General features: G+C 46.0%; 1 protein-coding gene across 5 annotated transcripts in view; it reads right to left on the minus strand.

Annotated features, from left to right (window-relative positions):
• The window catches only part of usp33 (ubiquitin specific peptidase 33), a 69,047-nt gene that overhangs the window by 15,258 nt on the left and 31,330 nt on the right, over positions 1-22,459 (minus strand). Inside the window, exons 5-14 of one of the 5 annotated variants that reach the window (XM_084327259.1) lie at positions 20,886-21,035; positions 20,450-20,558; positions 18,937-19,006; positions 14,888-15,001; positions 13,220-13,298; positions 9,842-10,319; positions 9,265-9,474; positions 4,491-4,603; positions 3,763-3,935; positions 8-78 (exon numbers count right to left, since the gene is read on the minus strand). In XM_084327259.1, the coding sequence (XP_084183385.1) occupies positions 8-78; positions 3,763-3,935; positions 4,491-4,603; positions 9,265-9,474; positions 9,842-10,319; positions 13,220-13,298; positions 14,888-15,001; positions 18,937-19,006; positions 20,450-20,558; positions 20,886-21,035 (1,567 nt within the window). Of the gene's footprint in view, positions 1-7; positions 79-3,762; positions 3,936-4,406; positions 4,604-9,264; positions 9,475-9,841; positions 10,320-13,198; positions 13,299-14,887; positions 15,002-15,125; positions 15,226-18,936; positions 19,007-20,449; positions 20,559-20,885; positions 21,036-22,459 lie in introns of those variants that run through there. The other 4 variants (XM_084327256.1, XM_084327257.1, XM_084327255.1 and 1 more) reach the window with 4 other exon arrangements.

Below are 22,459 nucleotides of genomic sequence, written 5' to 3' on the forward strand. Positions count from 1 at the left end.
CTCTTACCTTTGAGTTCGTCCCTGGCGAAGAAGGCTGCTAGACAGTCTTGTAGTGTGACCACTGGTCCCCAGAACCAGCTGTAGAGTGAGAGGACCACGGTTTTAAAGTCCAATTAATATTCCTCTTCAGAAAATGTCCATGTATTTTTTATTACATATTTTAATAATATATAGTGAATTCAGGGGGCAGTGGGCGCTCAGACCACATGCGACAGTGCTGACCAGTCAACTAAAGGTCTGATCCGAGTCTAGTTACACCACCCGCTCCTTTGGGCAGCTCCCCCACGCTTCAGCCTATCAGCTCCCTCACTCTTCAGCCTATCAGCTCCCTCACTCTTCAGCCTATCAGCTCCCTCACTCTTCAGCCTATCAGCTCCCCCACGCTTCAGCCTATCAGCTCCCTCACTCTTCTGGGCACACACGCTTCCGATGACCTCACGGTCCACCATCCCACTTCTGACGCCAATGTAGTGAATTCAGGTAGCAGCCGGGAATCGAACCGATTCGTGGGGGAGCTGATAGGCTGAAGCGTGGGGGAGCTGATAGGTGGGCGACAGCGCTAACCAGTCAACGGAAGGGCATCCGTGGTTGTTACAAATATTTTTATCAAAAGTATTCGATACATTTTTGTATTTCCTACACCGAAATCCTTTTCGTTTGAAAGGGGAGTTTTCACTTTTAAGACATGAATATAATATCAGAGTCAAGAAAGAATATCGGCACTTTGATTTGCTATTCACTTTCACAGTTGACAGTTGATTGGCTAAACTGAGAAATTACAAATGACATCACTGGGTAGACATTCCACTCTTGCAGAAGCACAGACTGGGGACAGATCTCGTTTTCCCACAGGTTTCAAAGGGGCAATATCTCACAGATGACACGGGTATAAAACTTCAATTCTGTTCTCCAACAACAAATTCTGTCAACATCCATCATCACAAAATTGTCAACGAGAAAATGTTTCCCTCTTTGATTTCTGCCGTCATAAACTATTACCGTCTGCCCCAAGTACAGTATCAATGATAATCAATGGCGTCATAAACATGTTTATGAATCAATGTACCTCTTTATATATATATTAGTATATAGTAGCAAAGTGCATAATAGTAAAAGACAGTATGATAGTAAAATTGCAGTACCATTTCTACCTCATCCAATGTCTCCTTTCCCCTCGGCTCTTCTCCCTCTACACCAACCAGTTCACTCCCCTGGACAGCTCAGTCAAGGCCTTCAAGTACGCAGACAACACCACCATCCTGGGCCTCATCTCCAACAACGACGAGTCCATTTACCGGCAGGAGGTGGACAGAGCAGTGAGGTGGTGTGCATCCAACAACCTCCTGCTCAACACCTCCAAAACCATGGAAATTGCCATAGACTTCAGGACTTCAAAAAAAACACCCATACTCCCAATAACCATCACAGACCAACCCATAACCCTAACTGATTCATTCAAGTTCCTCGGCACCCACATCAGCAATAAACTCAAATGGGACATTAACACCACTGCCATCATCAAAAAGGCCCAGCAGCGCCTGTACTTCCTCAGACAACTGAGGAAGTACAGAGTCCAACAACACCTGCTGGTCCAATTTTACACTGCCATAATTCAAAGTATCCTCACCTCATCCATCACAGTCTGGTACGGTTCCACTGACAAACACACCAAACACAAACTCCAACGCATCATCAAGACAGCCTCCAAAATAATTGGCTGTCCCCTCCCCTCTCTGGACTCCATCTACACCTCACGCACAGTCACCCGCTCTGTTAAAATAGTCAACGACCCCTCTCACCCAGCACACCACTTATTCCAGCACATGCCCTCATGTCGCTACAGGTCCATTCTAACCAGACACACACGCTTCACAAACAGTTTTTTCCCCACAGCAGTCCGAACACTGAACACCCTGGCCCGCCCCCCTTTGCACAGACGGGCAAGCATCTGTCACTGACTGACACTGTTACCGTGACTGTCCTATATGTATTTATGTATATATGTTTTTGACGTTTTTGATGTTTGATGTCGGTTTCATGTTTGATGTAACCAGTGCTCAACATCTGTACCGAAAACAATTACCACCTACCATCGTTGTGTGGCATTAAAGTATCTTGTATTTCATACTAAGGGGTGTTTTCATTTAAGGTCTGTTTGTACACGTATGTCGTTCGCATTGAAAGATTTCACAAATAGATTATATATATAATCTATTTGTGAAATCTTTCAATGCGAACGACATACGTGTACAAACAGACCCTCACTTAAATGAAAACACCCCTTAGTATGAAGTAGACATTGGATGAGGTAGAAATGGTACTACAATTTTACTATCATACTGTCTTTTACTATTATGCACTTTGCTACTAAGTAATCTACCTTGCCTATACTACTACCTACTATGCTAATATGTCTATACTAATATGCACTCAAGACTGTAGCACCCAAGTTCAACACTGTTTGACAAACAATGTTACTTAGCTGCCAGAGTTACTTCCTGCTGACTCGTTGTACAGAACTTACATTTACATTTAGTCATTTAGTTCAAGTTCAAGTTCTTTAATAGTTGTCATACAGAAGTACAGAATACTTTCATACAAAATGCTTCTTACTGTTACGCTCCAGAGACTGTGCTAGACAAGATAGTATCAAATAACATAATAACATAATATAGCATGAATTTAGAAGAAGAAAATGAGGTCACAGTGTTCGGTATAGACATATGTACAATGTTCTGAGTTACCATATAATATACAATACACAATACTATGCAGTGTACTAATGTACAGTACTATCTAGTGCAAAGCAGAAATGGGATGAGGTACAATTTTAGGTACAATTTACAGTAAGGTGTACGAGTTGTAGTGCAATCCTTCATCCATAAATATAAAGTGTGGGGAGTGGGTGCTACAGTGTGTTTGTTTAAAGTGGGTGTGTGCTATAAAGTGTGTGTAGTGGGTGCTACAGTGTGTTTGTTTAAAGTGAGTGTGTGCGTGTGGATGTGTGTGCTATGTGTGTTTGGTGGTTGTTGTTGTGTAGTGTTCATTCATTGTTCGTTTAGCAGCCTGATGGCCTGGGGATAGAAGCTACTTCTGAGTCTTTCTGTGCTCGCCTTGAGACTCCTGTATCGCTTGCCTGACGGCAGCAGTTCAAAGAGGCAGTTGTTCGGGTGGCTCGAGTCCTTAATAATTCTCTTAGCCTTCCCCTTGCAACGCTTGTAGTAAATGTTCTGGAGGGTGGGGAGCCCCCCTCCAATTGTGCGTTCGGCTGAACGTGTCACTCTTTAGCTGACGCTTTTATCCAAAGCAACTTATGGGTTCTGTACGACAAGTCAGCAGGAAGGGTACAACTCTATCAGCTCAGTAACAATGTTCATCAAACAGTGTTGAAACTTGAGTTCTGCAGTGTTGAGTAGTAGACACTAGACAGTAGAGAACAAAGTCGCTTTGGATAAAAGCATCAGCTAAATGACAATGTAAATAAGGGGGTAATAACAACAGTTAAACACGAGAGAGAAAAAAATATAATAATAAAAAAGAAAATACAAATAAAATAAACTACATACATAAAGGTACGAGATATTTTAAAGACATACTGGACATACTGTGTACTACTAAACTGGGTCATAAAGCACAGGGCAGACAGGGGGTCACTCAGTCAATAGGGACATCAAGTTGAAGGGACCTAACATGCTCTAAGAAGGGTCGCGAAACGTCAGAGAATTTAATGTTGGAGCCATGACAAGAGAGTCCTCAGCATACCTCTTGATGTACTCCATGACGAAGGAGATCCAGCCCTGGGCGGCGTAGGCGTCCCCGCAGGACCCGGCTTTGACGAGAGACGTCTGGTGGGAGGACGAGTGGAGCTTGGCCAGGTCCTCCTTTCCCGGAATGGGCAGCGAGATGTCCTGGAAGTTCTCCAGCGTCACGGAAACCTGAGACGGACAGAGACACACAGACCGCTAGAGTTCACCTCTGTGGACGGGCGTCTGGATAGGATGAGCATTGAGCACCACACCCCCCCCGAGGTCTTTCTCCAGGTTAAATTGAACTTAGACTTTACAAGACCTTTTTAATACCACTTAGATAAACATTTAATACCAATTTCACGACCATACTAGCTAAAGATTTAAATAAAAACACATAGCAACACTGAACTGGCGGCTGCACTTGCAGCACCTGCACGCCATACAAGTTATCGCCAGGCGCACCAAGTTCCCGGCATCCCCGCAAAAAAACAACGACTTGAATACAAAAACATTTCATATATTTAATATTATCTCCCGACATACCTGTGCAAATACAATTTTAATACGTTACTTTTTAAAGCCTTAAATTGAGAATTATGAATTGAATACTTTAAGACTTTTGAATACCCCGCAGATACCCTGTTCTCGTTCCGGCACCTGTTTTGAGTTCATCGGATGTGCGTGTTTGTTGTTTTGTGGAGTGCAGGTGGAATACGTGACTGGATGGAGGTCCACACTCACTCGATCGCAGGTCAGGCACTGGACCGAGCTGATGATGGTTCCGTCGAATACGTCGGAGATGACGCTGCGGTATTTCTTCTGCCGCTTGCTCTTTGGTGGGTTGAACATGGTCACTGGTGTAGAAAGAAAGATTCAGTAAATTATTCCAGCACATGTAGTAGTCACTTCAATAGGAGATTTCCTTGAGCCTTGTGCATGTAAGGAACAGCAGCGCTAGACGTTGGATCATTGATACTACCTTATAGGGCTGAGCCCAAACGTTCAGACCTTCGTTCGTTATGTTGGCATTCGAATTCTAAATCAACATTAGAATTTTTTATTTTGACAAATTATTTGTTTAATTTAAATTTCTTTTTATATATTCTTTTTTATGTGTCTATTCATTCTGTTTAAACAAATTGGGTTTTTCTTCACAGTTGCAGATAAAGATTAGGCTACACTAATATTATAGTATTATACTATTATAGTATATGACTCGTCATAAAATTTTTAATAAAACATTTATCATAAATGATGTAGCCTATCCGCATCCGCTTGGCACTCAGCGCTCCATCAAGATGTCACCATCACTTTCGTACCAACCGTACCCTTATTGGATTATTTATGTTGACGAAACTGATGAGTTATTCATTAACTCATTGGGGGCCAACAGCAGAGGGCGCTGATGGCCCGTCAGCGCCAGTGCTTTATCCAATGTAGGGATAGCTTTACTTGCGAGTGTTTAAAATATATGAAATATTATAGCTATTGATCTAATGAACATGTTGATTGTCAGTGAGTTGCTTCCAGTCAACATGCACAAAACAGATACTTTTTTCATACATACATTTCCATTTTAAACCGTGTAGAATAAGAATATATATCTAGAGCGTTCTGTCTAATTTCAATAAACTCCAGCAAATCGAGCTTCAATGTATTTCCTTAGAAATCGTGCCATTTGAGGGCGGCTAGGTGGCGCAGTGGGCAAGGCGCTCGCCACCAACGCAGGAGATGCTGGGTTCGAGCCCAGCTCTCGGCGTTGCTACCAGCTTGGCTGGTCGTTCATACTAATACAATTGGCAGTATTAGGGGGTGGGAAGCTGGTGGGTGGGGATCGGACGTTGTGGACAGCGACTCCTACAGGTCGGTTGGTGCGCAGTAAAATCAGGAAGCAACAGGGGCGGCGTGTCCCTCCCACGCAGACCCTCGCCGCTGAGAGATCGCACTGTGCAGGTGAAAAGATGCGACGGCTGCCTCCTCGAGTACCGGAGGGGACACGTGATGCAAGGCTTCATCCACATTGCAGCCGGCTTGTGGGAGGCATGGCCTAACAACGTTCGAAACAGGGGAGGGTAGAATTGGACAATACAAAATTGGGGAAGGGAGAAAAATAGAAAAATGGGGAGAAAAAGTAGATAAAAAAAAAAATCGTGCCATTTGTCGCTTGATTTATGAATCGTTTTCAAATAAACGCTAGATTATCGATATTATATGTGTCATCATCAGTGATGGGAATAACGGCGCTATAAGTAATGGCGTTACTAACGGCATTCGTTTTTTCAGTAACGAGTAATCTAACGGATTACTCTTCCAATCTTAATAACGGCGTTAGCGTTACTGCAAAAAAATGCGGCGCGTTACTATGAATTAACCTGTTTCTTTCATCAGACAGATCTCTGCGACGAGAGGCAATAATATGTTCTTCCTTGTTTAGTGGGCAGTGCGCGAGCCAAGCATACATGCTGACGATTGGCTGAGGCTGAGTAAAATGTCATGGTAAGCCAATCAAAGGTAGAGGTGGGCGGGTCTAACGCATCGAGAGTCTGAGCCACAACACAAGCGATTCAGTCAGCGGAGACCGCGGGTCTGTGTAGTGTACAGTACAAATAATCTAAAACGAATCCAACGGAACAACATAATAAGCGAGCAGTCTTAAAACTGTGGTTTAATAGCACAGTCTGGTGCGCAGAGATATATATCTGTATGTCATGCATGTCTTAAATGTCATGATTAGATTGGTTTAGAATGATTCGATTAGATTCTTATATCTGTATGTTATAAAAATATATACTAATTTAATGAGATTAACACTTTAATCGCCAAAAACGCTGGGACACGTCTTTCCCCGCCATGCTTATTCTGCCAAAGACGCTGGACCACGTCTTTGATATCAATATTTCAAAAATCTGTGATCGAAATCATATTTCTCCCCCGGACACTTGAGATATACTGTTGATCCCCTCTCAACTCTCCAACGGTTCAAGAGCGCCATCTGGTGGCCGATCGGCGGATCGCCCAAACAGGAAGTGATGCGCCGGAAGTGGTGCTCTCCCATATTTCGTCCGGGCACTCGCTATCGTTAGCGGGACTCCATCTTGATACACTGGACATCGATCGGTTGCAAATAACTCGATAAACAACATGATTTGGACGTATATACTCTTATACAACCTGGAAATGGATCGCATATTTCTACATCCCATAATAGGAACATTTCTGTTCCACGCTCATCGCCCAACGCTATGAGGAAGCTACGAATTCAACGTTCTTTTTTACCGTGTTCGATACCAACTGCTCTAATGATCATATCACCCACACTAGATGAATCATATAACGTTGGCCACGGAATTATAAACGACCCCCCCCCCCCCCATCCGGTCAACATCAAATGATCAGTAGTAACTTCTAGAAGCACGTCCATTTGGAATTTTTTATCTCCCGCAGATTCCTATCAAACTGTATTTCATCATCAATATAATGCATTTTTGGGGCTATAAATCACGTTCTGGAGAAAGCTGCAGAAAACGATAAAAACATACTTATACTTTAGACCGTATTTTTGTATGAATATGTGAATGAAAAAGTATAACGTTGCTACACCCTGAACAATAGATATAGGACGTTGAATGGGCCATAGTACCGGTAATGTCAATTTAGCAATACAATTTAAAAAGTTATAGCCCTGCAAAGAAGGGGAACTTCTCCATATTAAATAGGGTTGGCGAATGATGGTAAATTATGAATTTAAGCCTGGCGATCAAAGTGTTAATCACTTTATTCAAATTGAGGATTTAGTTTGAGGATATTTTATAAAAAATTTATTTCTTTATATTTTTAAAGATTTTGAAAAAAATATGTGTAATTAAAAACCAAGGTTCAAACGTCCGTTCGAAAAACCCTGACGAAGTTCGAAGCCCAAAAACAGGCTTCGGGGACAGCTCTACTACCTTACTATAAAGATCACTGATTCTACCTTAACATAAAGATCACTGATACTACCTTACCATAAAGATCATTGATACTACCTTACCATGAAGATCACTGATACTACCTTACCATAAAATATCACAGATACTACATTAACATAAATATCATTGATACTACGTTACCATAAATATCATTGATACTTCCTTACTATAAATATAATTGATAGGCTGGGCGATATGGCAAAAAATCATATCGCGGGGCGCCCAAGTGGCGAACCATGTAACGCGCTGCGTCGCGGCACGGCCGACCCGGGTTCGATTCCCGGACCCGGCGTCATTTGCCGAATGTCTTCCCCCCCACTCTGTCTCCCGTTCTTCCTCTCTCTCTCTCTCTCTCTCTACTGGACTGCCCAGTAGTAAAAAGCGATAAACGCTAAAAAATAAATCTTTAAAAAATAAAAAATAAAATCATATCGCGATAACGATATGATAATGTTATCATATCACTCGATAGATAATTATCAAAATTGTTATAAGTTAAAAAAAAAAATATATATATATATATATATATATATTTATATATATATATATATATTTTTATTAAACAACAGATGTATGTTTATTTTGCAGCAATTCTTTGTCGTTGCCGCCATCTTTAGTGTTACATCCCCTCACACTCCAGTTCTCAGGCTGCAGCTGGTTTAAAAGCGAAAGTAAACCGGCTTCTCTGCTGGCTGTGGCTCCAGGGGAGTTGAACAGTTCTGGCTCTGCTAGTTTCTTTTCTATCTTTTGGCGCTTTTTTGGTGGACAAACCACCGCACATGTGCACCGTGACTCGTGACTGGAGTCTAGCTCTGCTAGCACACAGACGGTGTACAGACGGTTTCAAACTGTATTTTAAATTAGAAAGCAAACAAAATAAATGGACAAGAGAAAAATAAATCTCAATTTGGTCAGTATTGTCATTTGGACAAGCAAAGCCATTACTTTAAGTTGCAGGCAAGAAAGACAAGTCTGTCCACTGTCTCTGGTTTTAAAACTGCCCTGTTGCAGGTCAAAAAATAAATAAAAAATAATAATAATAATTTGATATTTTTATTTTTCGATATATATTTTTTTCCGATATCGATTATTAAAATATATCGCGATATTTATCATTATATCGCCCAGCCCTAATTGATACTACCTTACCATAAATATCATTGATACTACCTTACCATAAAGATCACGGATACTACCTTACAATAAAGATCACTGATACTACCTTACCATAAATATAATTGATACTACCTTACCATAAAGATCACTGATACTACCTTACCATAAATATAATTGATACTACCTTACCATAAAGATCACTGATACTACCTTACCATAAATATAATTGATACTACCTTACCATAAAGATCACTGATACTACCTTACTATAAATATCATTGATACTACCTTACTATAAATATCATTGATACTACCTTACTATAAATATCATTGATACTACCTTACTATAAATATCATTGATACTACCTTACCATAACCCTGGACCACATGACCATTACAGAAGACTCTGAAGGTGTCACTATAACTAGTACCTTTCTTGTGTGTGGAGCCGAGGCCAGGCCAGACGGAGGCAGCTTTGGGAGGGCTGCTAGACATCTTGGTAATGTGCTCCATGGGGCTCTGCGGCCTGGTGGTGCTGGACACCATGGAGATGGGGCTCTGCGTCCTGGTGGTGCTGGACACCATGGGGATGGGGCTCTGCGGCCTGGTGGTGCTGGACACCTGGACGTCTGGGAAGGAGTCTGGTGAAGAGAGGCCAAGGCTTCAGTGAGTTTAGATTTCAGAAATATGATACTGGATATCAGAATGCCATCTGCTTTCATCTTATGACTTTCGGCCGTCAAAGCAAATTCCATCCACTGACTGCAGTCTGTTGCTGTCAGGTTTAAAACCTTGTATCTCTTAAAAAAAACGTACTTTTCAGGAATTCAGAAAAAAAGCCCCATCTTCAGATTGTCATCCATGTATTTTGAAAGTCACACATTGGGTTACATAGAGAACGATGTAAACATTCAATCCAAATAGAAATGTGAAATTGGAGATACACCCGACGAAAATAGTTAAATTGTGAGCTTTAAGCCCAACATGCCTCACATTCCCCAGACGTACCCGTGGTTCTGCCCTGGATCTGAACCTTGATGGCCCCCTGGCTGCTGATAATGGGCGTGGTCTCATTGGCCGTGTCGACGTCTTTGTCCAAGTCTCCTCCCCCGCCGCCGCCCCCGGAGCGGTACAGCTCGTTGATCACGTTCTTCTCCTTCTGCCACTCCCGGTTGGCCTGGACCTCATCCCGCTCGGGGATCAGCACCTCCGCCTCGTTGGGCTCGTGCGCCGTCGGCCGGCCGTCCGCGTTCCCGGGGTGCGCCTCGCTCTCGGCCCGGTCGCTGCTGCCGCACGACTCGCATGACTGGAAGTCGTTGTCCGACTGGCTGTGGCGGTCCAACTGGCTGTGGCGGTCCTCGTGTCGGTCCTCGTCGGGGCCGTCGTCCATGGTGATGCCGTGCGACTGGTCGTCGGGGTCCACCTGCGTTTCCTTAAGCTCCTCGTGCAGCTGGTCCATCAAACAGCGCAGGAACTCCTGGGAGTCCTGGGAGACAAAGAGGAGAACCGCATTGACACTTAGCACCTGGTCATCTCCTCCTTTAAGAGACCAGGACAACCTAGTGACCAGCACCTGGTCATCTCCTCCTTTAAGAGACCAGTACAACCTAGTGACCAGCACCTGGTCATCTCCTCCTTTAAGAGACCAGTACAACCTAGTGACCAGCACCTGGTCATCTCCTCCTTTAAGAGACCAGTACAACCTAGTGACCAGCACCTGGTCATCTCCTCCTTTAAGAGACCAGTACAACCTAGTGACCAGCACCTGGTCATCTCCTCCTTTAAGAGACCAGTACAACTTAGTGACCAGCACCTGGTCATCTCCTCCTTTAAGAGACCAGTACAACCTAGTGACTAGCACCTGGTCATCTCCTTTAAGAGACCAGGACAACCTACTGACCAGCACCTGGTCATCTCCTTTAAGAGACCAGGACAACCTACTGACTAGCACCTGGTCATTTCCTGCTTTAAGAGACCAGTACAACCTAGTGACCAGCACCTGGTCATCTCCTGCTTTAAGAGACCAGTACAACCTAGTGACCAGCACCTGGTCATCTCCTCCTTTAAGAGACCAGTACAACCTAGTGACCAGCACCTGGTCATCTCCTGCTTTAAGAGACCAGTACAACCTAGTGACCAGCACCTAGTCATCTCCTCCTTTAAGAGACCAGTACAACCTAGTGACCAGCACCTGGTCATCTCCTCCTTTAAGAGACCAGTACAACCTAGTGACCAGCACCTGGTCATCTCCTGCTTTAAGAGACCAGTACAACCTAGTGACCAGCACCTGGTCATCTCCTCCTTTAAGAGACCAGTACAACCTAGTGACCAGCACCTGGTCATCTCCTCCTTTAAGAGACCAGTACAACCTAGTGACCAGCACCTGGTCATCTCCTGCTTTAAGAGACCAGTACAACCTAGTGACCAGCACCTGGTCATCTCCTCCTTTAAGAGACCAGTACAACCTAGTGACCAGCACCTGGTCATCTCCTCCTTTAAGAGACCAGTACAACCTAGTGACTAGCACCTGGTCATCTCCTCCTTTAAGAGACCAGTACAACCTAGTGACCAGCACCTGGTCATCTCCTCCTTTAAGAGACCAGTACAACCTAGTGACCAGCACCTGGTCATCTCCTCCTTTAAGAGACCAGGACAACCTAGTGACCAGCACCTGGTCATCTCCTCCTTTAAGAGACCAGGCAGTACAACCTAGTGACTAGCACCTGGTCATCTCCTCCTTTAAGAGACCAGTACAACCTAGTGACCAGCACCTGGTCATCTCCTCCTTTAAGAGACCAGGACAACCTAGTGACTAGTACCTGGTCATCTCCTCCTTTAATTAAGAGACCAGTACAACCTAGTGACTAGCACTGGGTCTTGTAGAACAACAAGGGCAGACTTTGACCCTAGTGATCCATTTGTTTTTCTGTTCAGCACACATTATATTTGTAAAATAATCTTTTTCCCTGCTTCTGATCCAAATGTTTTTCTGTTCAGCACACATTCCATTTCTTGTGCTGTTGTGTTGCTGTTGGGATGTTGTTGCTGAATGGCAGTTTAATTTGCCAAGACACGATGAAACATGACTTCAAGTCATCAGACAAAGACTATTATTATCTAGAAAGAGTTGGGAGGCATTTTCCTGCAAGTCTGGGGCCAATACTTGATTCATGGGGACAATTGTCCCTACATTTCCTCCACTGGAACGAGGCCTATACATCCGACTGCTGCCTCCCACAATCATGCAACAGTCATTGCTGACATTTCCCTGAGCCAATTCTTCAAATCACATAAACCTCACAAGAACTCGCTGCCTTGTTAATCCCAATTCTGCATTGTGCGATCCAAAACCAAACATCCACAATGTGTAATCAATTCTAATGAAGCTCTCGCATTCCAATCTGCCAATCTAGCCAAGTGAGCTCCTTCTCTTCCTCTCCCAGGACCCCGTGTATTACTCCATTCATGAGGATGCTAATTCCAACCACGCAGCCTCGGGTGGCGTGACAAATGAATATTCCCCCCGCTAACTCCTCTGAACAAACACTGCAAGCCACGGAGAAACCGGGCTCCTTTATTCAGCCTTGTGAATGCCGGATTTCCAGACACAGGAGAGAGAAGAGGCTTGCTTCACTAAAAACAGCTTAAAAAAAACTTAAATCCCTTTACTGCTTTCAAACCTTGGCAAGAATCGAATCAACCATTTCCCATACACTTTCAGAGGGGGGGGGGGGGGGGTTGTGTATGTGTGTCTGAGAGAGATTGGATATTTTGTGAGTGAGAGAGTGAGAGTGAGAGTGAGAGTGAGAGTGAGAGTGAGAGTGAGAGTGAGAGAGAGAGAGAGAGAGAGAGAGAGAGAGAGAGAGAGAGAGAGAGAGAGAGAGACAGTGGCTGCGAGTAATTACCAGTCAGAGGACTCCCCTTATCTGGCTGAGTGATTCGAGCCGGAGCTAATGGAACTGCTGAATAGGAAAGAGCTCGGAGGAAAGAAAAAGGCTCCGGGACAACTTAATGGACGCGTTTCCGGATGTATTAAGAGGAAGCCGAGGCCCCAAAGCTGTCAAAAGGAGATTCTCCACAGAGGCTACGTTTCAAACAAGAACCGACACGTGGTCTAGCCGCGTTCGCACTCAAGAAACTCTCCGGGCCGTTTACATCCCCAGCCCTTACATCCCCAGCCCTTACATCCCCAGCCCTTACAGTCCGTTTACATCCCCAGCCCTTACAGTCCGTTTACATCCCCAGCCCTTACATCCCCAGCCCTTACAGTCAGTTTACATCCCCAGCCCTTACATCCCCAGCCCTTACAGTCCGTTTACATCCCCAGCCCTTACAGTCATCCACGCTGGGACTGTTAAAACTTACTTCACCACTGGAAGGACCCACCTGCTGGGAATATCCTCTGAACATGGGGTTGACAGCCTTGATCCCCTGGAAGAGGTTGGTGGGGACCACATAGGAGGGCCTGCAACGCAACAGAGAAGAGCCTGCTCAACACGGTGCCATCAACACAAAGCCACGTCCTAAAGATGAAGTACGCATGTATTAGGGATGGGCACGGAGAATTTCTTTCCCCAGATCCAGTACTTGCATGAATTACTCGAATAGTGCTTCTGAAGTACTTGTTTAGGGAAATCTTTTTAATTTCTTTGAATGCATCTCAACACTTTCGCGGCCAACCACGTATATATACGTTATTGGGCCCCAGCAGTTAACGGCCAAAATGTATTGTAGCATGTGTAGGGACAAAACGGGGACAAAACGCCAATGGATTTGGTATAATACAAGTTGCGGCTTATAAATAGCCTCCCAGGAATTAGCCCTGATCATTCTGAAATAACACTCATGTTCGTATGGAAGGAAAAATTATTTGTTTTTTGCATCTTGAACGGAAGGTTCTTAAGGTCAAATGACCATGATATTGTATCCATAGCTATAATATAAAATATAGATTTAGCTCTACAAACAACGTGACCCACAGTGAAAGTGTATATACGCTTTTAGATCGTTTTCCCTTTTATTAGATTTGAATACCCTATTCAATGTCAGGGAGCTGTATTTTGCCTGTAAAAGGCATACTGGGACTCTGAAGGTGCAGTACCGGCCAGATCCTGCTAGTAGCACTGTATTGAGAATGCAGTAACCCCTGTTCCAGACCGGGTGCCACACTGAAACCACTCCGGGCGCTCTTTTCTACTAACCTGAACCTAGGGCTTCACCCGATCGCATTGAATAGTTTTCGGGACCCCCGATTCATTATGCTGTGGTGGGTTATGTCGTCAACCCTTTTTTGCATCTTGAACGGAAGGTTCTTACTGTCAAAAGACCATGATATTGTATCCATAGCTATAATATAAAATATAGATTTAGCTCTAGAAACAACGTGACGCACAGTGAAAGTGTGTAATGAAAAGCTGGCCGTGGCTAAACAGGCCGGGGAATTCCAATGGCCGGGAATGAGTTAAAGACCATGGCAGCAGCAATAACAATTCACCCAATGCTTAATGCCAGTTACCATTTGTACTAATGACAGTACATTACCTCCACCCTGTCTGCAGCAGTTCTCTCCGTATCAATACTAGTCTATGAATTCTACGCAAAGTGGGCAACATGTTGGCACAATTTATAAATGTGCGAACACAAACCGCTGTTTTTATCTTTTAAAATTTAGAGAACGCTAAGCTAGCTGCATTCAACAAACTTTTCATGGCAACGTTAGCATACTATCCAGAGAATACTCGTTAGGTTCTCGTGCTCCACAGCTTCCAGTGTCGTCTTCCTGCAACAACTCACGCCTTGCAGGATTTCAGAGCGAGACTTCAGAGCGAGATTTCTGTTTCTGTGGTGGACGTACTTGGTGGTAACCAAATTATGATGCATTTTTCATATAAAACCGAATAGAAGTTTATTTCAGTTGATTCACTCACGCTCATCCCTAACACGAATCACCCTGATTTAATCTCTTTCCAACTTCAGCCAAGAACATCTCAGATCCATCATAGACGGCCAAAGAAGGTAAGAGCGTCCTGATGAAAAGGAGACAGGAGGACTCACCGGTTCTTGTGCCAGAGGTCTGACACTAGTTTCTGGTAGCTCTTGCAGAGGGCAGGCTTCTTGTCCGTCCGCACCAGGCCTCCGCATTCAAGGAAGAACTGTGTCAGGGGCGGGCTGGAAAACAGGACAAGGAACCACGTTTTTTCCTGTGATTATTACAACCCAAAATCGCTGGATTTTGTAAATGGTGCATTTATATAGCGCTTTTATTCAAAGCGCTTTACAATTTGTTCCTCACATTTTACCCATCCACTCACACAGCGACAGCGGAGGCAACCATGCAAGGTGCCAACCTGTTCATCGGGAGCAATTAGGGGTTAAGTGTCTTGCTCAAGGATACATCGACACGCTGCCCGGGAGGAACAGGAATCGAACGGGGAACCTCCGGATTACCAGACGACTGCTCTACCTCCTGACCCACTGTTGCTGTGGCAATCTTCTTTTTTTTTTAGGAAGGACAACAAAAACATGGGTGGGAATCAGCAGGAACCTCCTGATTTGATTCAGTGTGGACGTCTTTTCACTGTGGAAGCCATAATTCGGTTATCACATTTCTTTATGCATTGCAATCTTCACTATGAGACGACAAAATCAGTTCCCTTGAAATTAGCTTTTATATTTCTGCAAACGTACATTTTGCTTACGTTTCTTTTCCCCAATAAACAGTAATGCATTCAAGATTAACTTAAAAGAACACACCAACGTTATGGGGAAGGCACTTACTGTCTTCTCCAGAGTCAGACAAGGAGATAGATACCAACTTTCTCTCAGTGTGCGTTCAGTAGAAAGCTATCCGGCTGCAAGCTAGTCCAGCTGAGCACAAATGAACGGAAGCGGATAGGGACCACTAGCCTAGCTCAAAACTCCGGGAGAGGCGTTTTCCCGCCACCGGCTAGGCTAGCGGTCCGTATCCGCTTCCAGAGAAGAAGGTAATCGCATTTTCCCGCAAGTGGCCGTGTTCCTTTAACAAAAAGTTGATAGCGCAAACTGCTGACGACAAGACTTCATTCGAGACGCCTGCCTGATGACGAATAACGAGTGGAAACTAACGTATAAAAAAGAAACCACGGATTGAATGAAGTTTCCCTTTACTTACTAAAAGAAAACACCTTTAAAAACTGCATCATGATCCAACACCAGCCCAAAGACATAGCGCACACACAGACACAACAAACACAAGTCCCTCCTTCTATTGTCCCTATTTTTGGAGAGAGATTTAGATTGAACATTTTGACCCACGTCCTCTTTCCACGATATATCCACATGGTCAGTTTATGATCTACACATTTTCCATTTTCTCGGAAAGGCATACATATGAATGAACGTTTTTATTTTTTTTTGAGCTTCTTAGTCCCGTTTGATTTGGGGGGGCGAAGTCCAATACAAAAAAAAGTATGAAGTAAGAGCAATAAGCTGACCTCGGACCAGCGGCTCTGCGGTTGGAGCGTAATAACAGAAAAGTGACCAAACATAAAAGACACTGAATCAAAACAGACAAGTTAATAACTACGTGAGGCTGCCTGGGAGAGAGAGACCTAAAGAGTGAAGGAGAGAGAGGTAAAGAAAAGAGAAAAAGGAGGGAGAGGGAGTTGGAGTTCAATTGGAACTGAAAACCCTGCAGGGAATTAGAGGAAAAAAAGTAATTTCTTTGAGTCTCAAATGTTGCAGTGCAGCAATTTCCACCCAGGTCTTCGCCCTTCACTCAAGCAGCCGCAGCCGTGGTCATGTCTCTCAGTCAGCGAGAGAGCGAGGCTGAGGCGAGGCTGCGAGGTGGAGGATAAGGAGGGAGCGAGGCTGAGGCGAGGCTGCGAGGTGGAGGATAAGGAGGGAGCGAGGCTGAGGCGAGGCTGCGAGGCGGAGGATAAGGAGGGAGCGAGGCTGAGGCGAGGCTGCGAGGCGGAGGATAAGGAGGGAGCGAGGCTGAGGCGAGGCTGCGAGGCGGAGGATAAGGAGGGAGCGAGGCTGAGGCGAGGCTGCGAGGCGGAGTATAAGGAGTGAGCGAGGCTGAGGCGAGGCTGCGAGGCGGAGGATAAGGAGAGCGAGGCTGAGGCGAGGCTGAGAGGTGGAGGATAAGGAGAGAGCGAGGCTGAGGCGAGGCTGAAAGGTGGAGGATAAGGAGGGAGCGAGGCTGAGGCGAGGCTGAGAGGTGGAGGATAAGGAGGGAGCGAGGCTGAGGCGAGGCTGAGAGGTGGAGGATAAGGAGAGAGCGAGGCTGAGGCGAGGCTGCGAGGCGGAGGATAAGGAGAGAGCGAGGCTGAGGCGAGGCGGAGAGGTGGAGGATAAGGAGAGAGCGAGGCTGAGGCGAGGCTGCGAGGCGGAGGATAAGGAGAGAGCGAGGCTGAGGTGAGGCTGCGAGGCGGAGGATAAGGAGGGAGCGAGGCTGAGAGGCGGAGGATAAGGAGGGAGCGAGGCTGAGGCGAGGCTGCAAGGTGGAGGATAAGGAGGGAGCGAGGCTGAGGCGAGGCTGAAAGGCGGAGGATAAGGAGAGAGCGAGGCTGAGGCGAGGCTGCGAGGCGGAGGATAAGGAGAGAGCGAGGCTGAGGCGAGGCTGCGAGGCGGAGGATAAGGAGGGAGCGAGGCTGAGGCGAGGCTGAAAGGCGGAGGATAAGGAGAGAGCGAGGCTGAGGCGAGGCTGAGAGGTGGAGGATAAGGAGGGAGCGAGGCTGAGGCGAGGCTGAGAGGTGGAGGATAAGGAGAGAGCGAGGCTGAGGCGAGGCTGAAAGGTGGAGGATAAGGAGAGAGCGAGGCTGAGGCGAGGCTGCGAGGCGGAGGATAAGGAGAGAGCGAGGCTGAGGCGAGGCTGAGAGGTGGAGGATAAGGAGAGAGCGAGGCTGAGGCGAGGCTGCAAGGCGGAGGATAAGGAGAGAGCGAGACTGAGGCGAGGCTGAGAGGTGGAGGATAAGGAGAGAGCGAGGCTGAGGCGAGGCTGAAAGGTGGAGGATAAGGAGAGAGCGAGGCTGAGGCGAGGCTGAAAGGTGGAGGATAAGGAGGGAGCGAGGCTGAGGCGAGGCTGCGAGGCGGAGGATAAGGAGAGAGCGAGGCTGAGGTGAGGCGGAGAGGTGGAGGATAAGGAGAGAGCGAGGCTGAGGCGAGGCGGAGAGGTGGAGGATAAGGAGAGAGCGAGGCTGAGGTGAGGCGGAGAGGTGGAGGATAAAGGTGCTCCCATAGTCGAGCAGACTGTACACGGACTGGACTCAGCGGAGGTCTGCTGAACTCTGAGCCTTCATAGTCGAGCGGACCTCCGCGGACCAATTTCCTACATGTCTCGCGCCAGTTTACACAATTTTTCCCACGCTGTTCAAGTTCTGTCATGTCGTCGTCATCCGATGTCAAAATAAAGAGTATGTTATCTCCGTTTCCAATATTTCGATAATAAAACGGGCAGTTTTACACACTTGAATAACAGGTATATAGGCAGCGAGGTGCAATGTACCGTATAGGCTTGAGGTAGACAGCGCGTGGTGCTGAAATGACAAACACGCATTGCATGAAATAAAAGCGCCAGTTTTATTTCGAAATATTGGAAACGGAGATAACATTCTATGCTACTCCTTGAAAAATTACCAGTGGCTAAATCGATCCATCGTCGAAAGGATATAATTATGACAGAAAGCATTACCGTCCTTTGGGTTTATTTATATATATTTTTTTTATTAGAACGTAATCGCGCCTTAGTGGAAAACAACAGCTTGGCGGACGAGTAACATTATCCGTCGGTTACAGAAGTTCACCCCGTCTGAACTCTTTCCTTCCGTCGAAACGGACACAAATCTGGGGTCAACCATGTCCGACGAACGGATACTGAAAAATGAATAAAAAACAGACTTAGGCGGACAGACGGGACGGATCGATGTAGCCGCGGCCGGTGGAGGGTGAAGAAAATGATCTGAACGGCGGCTGAAAAAGGGAGCCCCAGGCTGAAAGACCGAGTGACGGGACGCTGATAAACGAGAACATACATAAGGGAAGTCACGGGGGAAGGAGGAGACACTGAGGTAGAGGACTAGTAAGGAAGGAGGTTGACAGGAGGGGGTGGGGGTAGGGCTCACCAGTTAGACAGGGCCTGGAGAGCAGCATTCATGTAGCAGGTGTTACCGATGTTCTTCAGTCCCGTCAAGCCTGCAGGGAGACAGGAGAGCACACCTCTGATATGGATGGATAGCGTTATTGATCCTGGGCGGGACAGAACTATTCCCACTAGATAGACATTAGTCTGGGGGGGCGATCGCTCAATGTAATACAACACCAATTGACCTGAGCAGTAACTGCAGCAGAAGAGGAGGAAGGGGGAGGAGGAGACGTCGACCTAGATCACATCCCCAGCTAGTGTAGTCAGTAGACCTAGATCACATCCCCAGCTAGTATAGTCAGTAGACCTAGATCACATCCCCAACTAGTGTAGTCAGTAGACCTAGATCACATCCCCAGCTAGTGTAGTCAGTAGACCTAGATCACATCCCCAGCTAGTATAGTCAGTAGACCTAGATCACATCCCCAACTAGTGTAGTCAGTAGACCTAGATCACATCCCCAGCTAGTGTAGTCAGTAGACCTAGATCACATCCCCAGCTAGTATAGTCAGTAGACCTAGATCACATCCCCAGCTAGTGTAGTCAGTAGACCTAGATCACATCCCCAGCTAGTAGTCAGTAGACCTAGATCACATCCCCAACTAGTGTAGTCAGTAGACCTAGATCACATCCCCAGCTAGTGTAGTCAGTAGACCTAGATCACATCCCCAGCTAGTATAGTCAGTAGACCTAGATCACATCCCCAGCTAGTGTAGTCAGTAGACCTAGATCACATCCCCAACTAGTGTAGTCAGTAGACCTAGATCACATCCCCAGCTAGTGTAGTCAGTAGACCTAGATCACATCCCCAGCTCGTGTAGTCAGTATACCTAGATCACATCCCCAGCTAGTGTAGTCAGTAGACCTAGATCACATCCCCAACTAGTGTAGTCTTATCTTATCTTATCTTATCTGATCTCATCTTATGTGAATAAAATGAAATATTGACTGTCAACCAATCCACCAAGTCTGAGTCAAATTGGATAAGAAATGTGTGAGTTATGGCTATGATGGACAAACACACACACATATGCGATTACAATGCCCCTTTTAAAAGGTGCACTATGCAGGAGGGGGATTTGTTTGCAGAGCCTGAGAAATAAATGTAATTCAATTCTTAAGAGTTATTCTATGTTATCATCAATGAAAGACTAAATAATGTTGAGGCACTGTGAACCAAACATAAGCCTAGAATATGTTTGTTAACAAAATCGCGGGCCCTGCCTTTGTAAACGACAACAATAGAAACGGTAACTTTTCCCGGGAGCTTTCTAAGCTTCAAACAGTTCCAGGGATCCAATTATCATCCGAGGACAGTTTGTTTATTCAGTTGTGAAAATACACCTTAGAAACTATTCACTTCTCGGACTCTGGCAAAACGACACAGTGCACCTTTAAAAGCACAGGTGTAGAGAAGAAAGCGTTCGGACGAAGATCAGTAACACCTGAGCCGCTCTAGAACGAGTCTCTACCACAGTGTCTCCGTTCCTCACCTCTGGCGCGTAGCTCATCCTCTTCCTCTGTCTCCATGTCCAGGTCTTCACAGCCACCATTAGAGGGCACTCTCAGAGACGTCGGACTGCCAGGGACCCTGCTGCTCTCCTAGGAAAAACAACACACACCATATCAGATATACCTTATCTAGTCAATAAACCACCGGATATGATTTGCCTGACATTTCATACAGCGACTCGGGACATGCCGGCGAAACATCCTTATCATACAGCTCAATAAATATGTCTGATAGTGCAGAAAACACAGTTACGTAACCGAGTGATCATACGGAGTGATCACAACACGTCACGTAAGAGGGACCCCAACATATTAGTCTAGATCTATATCGATTGACAGGAGGAATACCTTCGTGATAACGCCGATACGCGATCACGTTGCCTATAAATGTGAGTAGGAGGGGGTTCAGACCCTTACCTGGCTGGCGATCTGTGGCGAGGGAGGGGGCTTGCTGTTGGCGAGGGGCGAGCGAGGGCCCAGTTTGCGCTCCAGGAACACCTCCTTGCCACAGGCGTAGCACCACACCCGCAGTGTCGTGAGGTTCACCGTCAGGTTGTGTCTTGTCTCCTGCGCACAGGGGTTGAGACGTTTCATGAATAATAGGCATATCAGACTGTGTAAACAAAAAGGGGAACAATAATGCAATCCTAGCGATGTTCTTCACAGGCCATTTGGTACCGACACAGGGCTCAGGCCCAGGGCTCCAGAGACACGAGTCACCCATGAGCCCAGGGCTCCAGAGACACGAGTCACCCATGAGCCCAGGGCTCCAGAGACACGAGTCAGTAGGGCTGGGCGATAAAATGATAACGATAATTATCGCGATATATTTTAAAGGGGACATGCATTGCTATTCCTTGCACTATTTGGGCAACTTTACACAATTCCTATGAGTCTATTGAACACATCTGTAAGGTTTATTTAAAAAAAATCATTGTTTTATATTTCTAATAGAGTACTCAAAAGCATAATTTTCCAGCCTCAGGATTTCAGCCCGTTATTGGATGGGCTCCGCCCATAAGCGCTTTCAGTGACAGTCACCCACACAGCGTGATACATACGAGAGAGAGCGAGAGAACGAGCAAGCGCGCGAGAGAGAGAGAGGAGAGATGCGTCCCCCGACACACACGCAGTCAAGTTTGTGTGTGTCCCCGACGAGGGAGAGAGAGATGGCGCACACACATCTGCAGTCCCTCCTCTCTCTCTCTCTCTCTCTCCCTCTCTCCCTCTCTCCCTCTCTCTCCCTCTCTCCCTCTCTCCCTCTCTCCCTCTCTCCCTCTCTCCCTCTCTCCCTCCCTCCCTCCCTCTCCCTCTCCCTCTCCCTCCCTCCCTCCCTCCCTCTCTCCCTCTCCCTCTCCCTCTCCCTCTCTCTCCCTCTCTCTCTCCCTCTCTCTCTCCCTCTCTCTCTCCCTCCCTCTCTCTCTCTCTCTCCCTCTCTCTCTCAATCAGTGCTATATTAACGTCAGCAAAACAGTCAGAGGAGCTGTAACACTAAAGATGGCGGCAACAACAAAGAATTGCTGCAAAATAAACATACATCCGTTGTTAAAAAAAAAAAAATTACATTTTTTTTAAAATACTTATAAGTAACAATATCGATAATTATCGATATCGAGTGATATGACAACATTATCATTACCGTTTTCTTTTTAATCATCATTGTATACTACGTTAATTTCTCATTCATCACCGGGAGAGAGAGCCGTGCGTGTCCGTGTGAGAATGAGCCCTCTGGAGTCCTGGGCTCATGACTCTCTATCTCTCTCTCCAGTGCCCTTGCTTGGCATTAAAACATATTGATTTATTTTTCAAAAGAAAATATCATTCAGCGGCCGGGTAGCGCAGCGGACTAAGCGTCTGTCTACCACCGCAGAGACACTGGTATCGAATCCGGCTGTCAGCGGTACCTCTTGGTCAGCTTGGTCGGTCGTCATACTGACACAATTGGCAGTATCAGCGGGTGGGAAGCCAGTGGGTTGTATCCTGGTCGT

Source organism: Notolepis coatsorum, assembly GCF_963971535.1.
Source record: "Notolepis coatsorum genome assembly, chromosome: 13".
Taxonomy (NCBI): Eukaryota; Metazoa; Chordata; class Actinopteri; order Aulopiformes; family Paralepididae; genus Notolepis; species Notolepis coatsorum.